The 7,233-nt window shown below is 42.2% G+C and overlaps 1 protein-coding gene across 1 annotated transcript in view; it reads left to right on the forward strand.

The window, feature by feature from the left end:
* Nucleotides 1-7,233, forward strand: part of BLM (Bloom syndrome, RecQ helicase-like) — a 75,475-nt gene that overhangs the window by 50,432 nt on the left and 17,810 nt on the right. Inside the window, exons 15-17 of the mRNA XM_005878480.2 lie at nucleotides 1,460-1,655; nucleotides 2,057-2,247; nucleotides 6,574-6,721. Coding sequence (XP_005878542.1) covers nucleotides 1,460-1,655; nucleotides 2,057-2,247; nucleotides 6,574-6,721 — 535 coding nt within the window. The remainder of the gene's footprint in view (nucleotides 1-1,459; nucleotides 1,656-2,056; nucleotides 2,248-6,573; nucleotides 6,722-7,233) is intronic.

Consider the following 7,233-nt stretch of genomic DNA (forward strand, 5'->3'; position numbering starts at 1 on the left):
TTTGATAAAAATATGGTTTTTAAAAATTGGTTAAAAATATTTTTTAAATCTAATTGTTTTCTACTCTCAGACAAGCTAATCCTTACAGTCAGGGTGTAGCCTACTGCACAGCCTTGGTCTTGTTAGATTTGTGAGTTAGAATAAAACTTGGTTGTTTTTCTTCACAAAGAACTGATTATAGCCTGAAGTTTTAAAAGCAATACAGAAATAAAGAAGGCAGTGACAACTAAACAAAGCCGGTTTTCCAGGTAAAGGCTTTCGGAAGGAGTTGGCTGTCATCTGCGGCCTTGAGTCATGTATCCGCCCCACGTCGGGTTCTTGGAACCTTGTGGACCACACCCTGTGGGCTTGTGGGCTGGGACATCTTTCTCCGAAGTCTATCTGCTCTCCACCACTGCACTTCCTCTTTCCAAGGAGCTCTGCCTTTGATCAAAGTGCCGTAAATTTAGATGGACCGCGAACCTAGACTGCAGGCTGCTGCTATTCCCAACATTGACGAATGTCCCCATTTGCCATGCACGTGCGCCATAGGTTGCAGTTCCCTTCTCTGGGATTCACAGTCACTGAGATCGTGGCGTTAGCCTCAGTCTGGCTGCCAGATAGTTCATTTGCTTTTGAAATACCGTTTTTGCTGTAGCAATTAATCTTTTAAAAATAGCTTTATTTATATAATGCAATTTTGCCTGGAGATACAATGTTTTTGTCTGGGTTAAATAGGCCCTAAATTTGCAAAGGAAATGGATATTCTTGAAGGTGATTTTTTGCTACACACTGATTTATCAAGCTCCCGAAATTTAACCGTCACCTTGCTTCTACTAAGTAATTTGCATAGGCCAAGATCTAGGGTGTCCAGTCTTTTCCTGTTATAAACAACTCAGACTTTTACTCACATGAGTTTTGATAAAAACTTCACATTTTGACTGCAATTCACTGCTGAATAAAAGAAGTGGCTGTATGATCAGCTGCTGTCACTGGGAGAAGAGATGGTACACACGGAACCGGTGAATCATCAGAGAAGCTGGCAGCAGTGACCTTGGACGCTCAAGCCCTGGGAACACCTGAGCTCCTGAGCAGCACGGTTCTGCTCACTGGCCTGGATCCCCTGGCCGTGTGCGCGGCACTCACACCACCTCGTCAGAAACGTAAGGGAACAAACAGCGACAGCACGTTGAGAGGTGGCTGCTGTAGATTCTGGCTCCCTCAGATGACAGTGCCGAGTCACACAAGAAAATGCCTGCCCCACCGAGCGTCTCTTTACCTTCTTGGGTCTCAATAACACTGCAAATTGCCAATCTGGAAATCTCCTGTTAGTTGTGCTAAATAATGGGACCAAGTTAAGATACTAGATTGTTGTATAGAGTACATCTTAAAATAGAAGAGAAAGCTTTTAGGAGCATCTGTTATTAAAATGACTGTTTTAATGCCTTATGAGGCTAACAGGCTTTTGCTCTTACATCAGGTTATCTGTGCGACAATTGCATTTGGAATGGGGATTGACAAACCCGACGTGCGATTTGTGATCCACGCGTCTCTCCCTAAATCCGTGGAGGGTTACTACCAAGAATCTGGCCGAGCAGGAAGAGACGGGGAGATATCGCACTGCCTGCTTTTCTATACCTATTATGATGTGACCAGACTGAAGAGACTTATACTGAGTAAGTCCCCCTTCAGTCTCGTGATAGTGGTACCCTACTTCTGCTATTGTGGTACTTTTGGTCTAATTACAGAAAAACAGAAATGCTTATATAAAATGGGAGTTTTAATATCATGCGCATCTCATGCAAATCTTCATCATCGAGAATAATGAAGATTTGCAAAATATTTTCAGATACTGCTGACTATCTACATTTATTCCTATAAAACTAATATCTTAAGGGATGGCCATAAATATTTCGTTAATTATAATATAGAATGTCATGTTGGTATATAATGCTATTAATAATTATTTCATTTAATATGTAAAGTAACACGAATGTATTATAAATATTTCTGTGATATTCTCTTTTGTTTTTTTACTCTAATAAGTCTTTTTTGCTATGTTCTTCATTTCTTTCAGTGGAAAAAGATGGAAACCATCATACAAGAGAGACTCACTTTAATAATTTGTATAGTATGGTACATTACTGTGAAAATATAACAGAATGCAGGCGAATACAGCTTTTGGCTTACTTTGGTGAAATTGGATTTAATCCTGATTTTTGTAAGAAACACTCAGAAGTTTCTTGTGATAATTGCTGTCAGTCAAAGGTAAAATGGAAAAAAAAATTTTCTCCTCTTGATATAGAAAAGTTAGATGAAAGATGGATTTAATAATTAGCTTTCCCATCTTCTTGAGATAAGCCTTCTCAATCAATAAAACTGTCTTTGCTACCAAAAAAAAAAAGTTAGATGAAAATAGTGGCCCCTAAGGAATTAAACAAGGGAAAGATTGCTTCCTTCCCATAGTAATTTGGAATGGAAACATTTTAATATTCTATGGAATATCTTTAGAATTAGAAGCCCTTAAAAATATACTGGGCCTGTCCAAAACACGGGGGTTATTATATACATGCACTAATAATTATAAGGTACTTTAGAAATATCATTATACAAAAAATCCAAAGTGAGCAGGTAGAATATTTTCAATTCAACTCTAATCCATATTTAAAGATCTCATTCTCAAAAGAGTTATAGTACCTGGAGTCCTGTGTGTTTGAATTCAGATCAGTTAGATTATTCTATAAATCGGTTTTTAAAAAACTATGAAGAATAATGGCAATAACTTCTACATGAGTTAGCTATCATTTGTCCTAAAAATAACCTTCGGAGATTGTCAAATTCAAGTACTTGATTGTACCTATGATGGTAATGCTATGTTTTAATGTCTGCAGTTTACAGAGCATTTTCTCACGTGATATGTTACTGTAAATGTCTGTGTAAGGTGCTGGGGATTCACAAAAGAGCGTGGTGGGGCCCATTCATAGACTGGAGGGGAGACAGACCTATATGTGATCAGTGCAGTTACAACTAGACATGCAGCACTAGCCAGAGCAGTGGTGACTGAGTCTCTCTCGGGGTGCAATCTGGATTCATGGCCATCTCCACCCACCGCACCCAACTCTGTAGACATTGCTAATCAGGGCACTCATTCAACAAATATTTGTTGAGTGCCTGCCCTGTGACAGGCACTGTTGTAGGAGTTTGGGATACATCACAGAACAAAATGTAAAGCTCCCTGCCCTTGAGGATCTTACATTCTAGCAGAAGGAAGCTGAGTACAAACACTGCACATAACAAGCACATGTTAAGGGGTAAGGGCTGTGGTGAGAAACGCAGCATTATAAGGAGTCGGGACTAATGGGTGGGATGCAGGATGCAGCATTAGATAAGGTGGCCCAGAGAAGTCTTATTGTAAAGGTGACGTCTGAGCAAAACCCTGAGTTAGCTGAGCAGCTCTCTGGATGTGGGCATTCCTGGCTGAAGCCAAGAACAACAGCCCTCAGGTGGGGGCAGGCTTGTGCGTATGAAGGATAAAAAAGGAGCCCACGTGGCGAGCAGGGCTATGTGTTAGGAAAGAGGTCGTGACAGGCCAGGGCAGTGGCTGGAGGGCTGCGTCACTCAGGATGGAGTGGTCCTCAGCAAAGACGTTTGGGTGAGGCTGGCTGGCAGGAAGGATCAGGAATTCCGTTTGGGGCGTATTGAGTTAGATCTGTCCATTAGATCCAGAAATTCTGAGAAGAGGCTGGTGATCCATATAAATTTAGGGGTGTTTAACTTATTGATGTTATTTAAAGGCACAAGAGCAGATGAAATCTTCAGGGGTATAAGTTTAGACAGAAGAGAAGAAAAATAAAGATTGAGTCCTGGGACATTAAGAGATTGAGAAGAAGAAGAACTAGGAAAGAAGACCAAGAAAGAACAAGTGAGATAAGAGGAAAACCAAAGAAACTAAGGATTTCAGGGAGGAGGGAGTGCTTAAGTAGTCAGATGCTGCTGCTAAGCCAAGTACAATTAGGACTGAGAATTCACCTTGGCCCTGCAGAAACCATGGTGACTGACTTGACCAGTTTCAGTAGGGTGGCGCAAAATTGGAGGCAGTGAATATATAGGACTCTTTCCAGTTTTGTTTGAAAGATGAACAGAGAAATGAAAGTAGCTGGTAGGGGAAGTGTAGTCAAGAAAAGACAGGAGAAATAAACATTTGTGTGCGGAAAGGAATTTGCCTCCAGAGGATGACAATTTGGTATATAAGGATGGGGGAGAATTGCTGAAACAATGTCCTTGAGTAAGCAGAGGGGATGGGATCTAGTCCTATATAATAAAACCCAAATATGCAAATCAAACGAAAAGTGGAAAGACCAGTTGATATGACTTGCACTGACCACCAGAGGGCAGACACTCAATGCAGGGGTTGCCCCCTGGTGGTCAGTGCTCTCCCACAGGGGAGGCACCGCTCAGCCAGAACCTGGGTTCATGGCTGGTGAGCGCAGCAGCGGTGAAGGGAGTCTCTCCCACCTCCGCAGCAGCACTAAGGACCCCTTGCGGGATGTCCAGAGAGTGGGCCTAAGCCAGTAGGCAGACATCCCCTGAGGGGTCCCAGACTGTGAGAGGGCACAGAAAAAAAAGGGGGCGACACCCCCCCCCCCCCCCCCCCCCAGTGCACTAATGTCGTGCACCGGGCCTCTAGTATACAGTATAAGTAGAGAGATTGACTTTAGACGGAAACTTGGGTAGTTCATCTATAATAACAGGCGGAAGGATGAGAAAATGTGCAGCAGGTGCTGACGGTAGCTGTAATGGAGGAAGTTTGTGAAATCTTTCCTGGTTACTTCAGTTTTCTCAAGTAGGAAGCAAGGTCGTCAGCTGACAGGATAAGAGAAGGGATTGAACAGCAAGGAGAAAGTAAAATAGTCATCTAAGACAGGGGTCAGTAAACCTTATCTTAAAAGGCCAGAGAGTAAATATTTTAAGCTTTTGGGCCTTAGAATCACAGCCTCTGTCACAACTACCACTCAACTCTGCTATTTTTAGCCCAAAGCAGACATAAACAATAAGTGCATTGGTTTTCCATGGCTGTGTTCCAGTAAAATTTGATTTAGAAAAGCAGTCGTATAGCTCCTGGACGGTAGTCTGCTGACCACTGTTCTAAGAGAATGGAGGAGTGATGGACTAAGGATGTACAGAGACTACCTGGCAGTGTTAAGGGTCCACCTGAGGTTTGTGGCCATGTATTGAATGTGCAAACAGTCAACATGGTGGCAAGTGTAAGTGTTTCTCCAGCCAAGTTCAGCTGCAGAAGTGCACACATGGGTGGTGGAGCACTGCATCTACTATGTCCTGTCAGGCAATGTGATGACGTGGCCTAAGGGCAAAGGACTTGAGGGTGTATGAAGGGTGGTATGACGATAGCAATGGTCTATGGGATTCATGCTGAGTTAGGCGAACATCTGCAGATGAGGACTGGTGGATGCCAGATGATGTGAGCTGGAAAGGTAGGAGGTGGTGGTCAGAGAATCAAGGGGTTGTCTTCATTCGTTTGGGAGAAGTAATAGGTGTGACCTAGGGAGTGAGTTGCTGACGTCTGTGGAGGACAGGATCACTGGAACAGAGGAGATCAATGCTGAAGGCCAAGGTGCGGGAGGATCGCCTCTGTCCTAGTCAGGAATGATGTTGGAGAGAGTGACAGGGCACTCTTTCCTGATGATTCTAGATCGGTGATGGCGAACCTATGACACGCGTGTCAGAGGTGACACGTGAACTCATTTTTTTTGGTTGATTTTTCTTTGTTAAATGGCATTTAAATATATAAAATAAATACCAAAAATATAAGTCTTTGTTTTACTATGGTTGCAAATATCAAAAAATTTCTATATGTGACACGGCACCAGAGTTAAGTTAGGGTTTTTCAAAATGCTGACACGCGGAGCTCAAAAGGTTCGCCGTCACTGTTCTAGATAGAGCCTCCAAATCACTACCAAGTGTTCATGTAAGACAAGGAACCTGATCGCCTTCAGGTTGTTGAAATGTGGCCGATGAACAAGGATTAGAAGAGGGGGAGTGGCTTGTACAGAGACACAGAAGCAGGACACAGCTTTGGGGACACGCAGGTGGCTAGATTGCTAGTTTGGAGAACTAGCGGAGAGAGCATATGGTAATGGGGCTTTAGAAAAAGGCAGAGTTTGGAGTCAGCCAAGGGGAATATGAGAAAGCGAACTGTGACAGGAGATAATAAAAAAGATAGACTGCAGCACCAGAGACCCAAAAGAGATGGGAAACTCATAAATGTGCATGTTTTTCATCTCAGAAGTCACCAGCCAGTACGTAACAGACCACTGTTCTAGGGGTTCTGAAGGGTATTTTATTTTCTAAGAATATTCTTACCTGTAGAGTACTGTCAGGTCATTGAAAGACAAGATGTATGTCTGTGAAGCAGTAATAAAATAGATATAGTAGAGTGCTAATTGTTCTGGATGCAAGGTTAATATAAGAACTTAGAAGAGAATGAACATGTGAAACTTACTTAGATTTTGGTGTGGAAACGGTTGATTTATGACACTACTAGTTAGTAAACCGGTAATCTCTTTTTATTCATAGGATTATAAGACACGAGATGTGACTGACGATGTGAAAAATATTGTAAGATTTGTGCAAGAACATAGTTCATCACAAGGAACGGGAAATAGGAACCATGTGGGTCCTTGTGGGAGGTTTACGATGAATATGCTGGTTGACATTTTCTTGGGTAAGTGATCTGTTTTATTAGTTTGCGTTATATCAGTTGAAGTTGAACATCCACAGAATCCCCTTGTCTGTTTTCTTATAGACGTGAAGGGATTCAGGAGAAAACCTTTTACGACTAACAAAAGAAAATCGGTTTTTATGAATTATGCCGATTTTTTTTTTCTTTTCAGAAAGAAACACTTTATGTTATGTATTTTTAAAATTGAGTTTTAGAGAGAGAGGAAGGGAGAAAGAGAGAAACATCGATGTGAGAGAGAGACATAGATCACTGCCTCCTGCATGCAACCTGACTGGGGATCGAGCCCACAACCTGGAATCAAACAGGCTTTTCAGTGCATGGGACAGTGTTCAACCAACGGAGCCACACCGGCCAGGGCTATGCTAATTATTTTTATGGAATTTGTAAGTCACTAAGGCAGTGATGGCGAACCTTTTGAGCTCAGCATTTTGAAAAACCCTAACTTAACTCTGGTGCCGTGTCACATATAGAAATGTTTTGATATTTGCAACCAT

This window comes from Myotis brandtii, unplaced genomic scaffold (genome assembly GCF_000412655.1).
Source record: "Myotis brandtii unplaced genomic scaffold, ASM41265v1 scaffold561, whole genome shotgun sequence".
Lineage (NCBI taxonomy): Eukaryota > Metazoa > Chordata > Mammalia > Chiroptera > Vespertilionidae > Myotis > Myotis brandtii.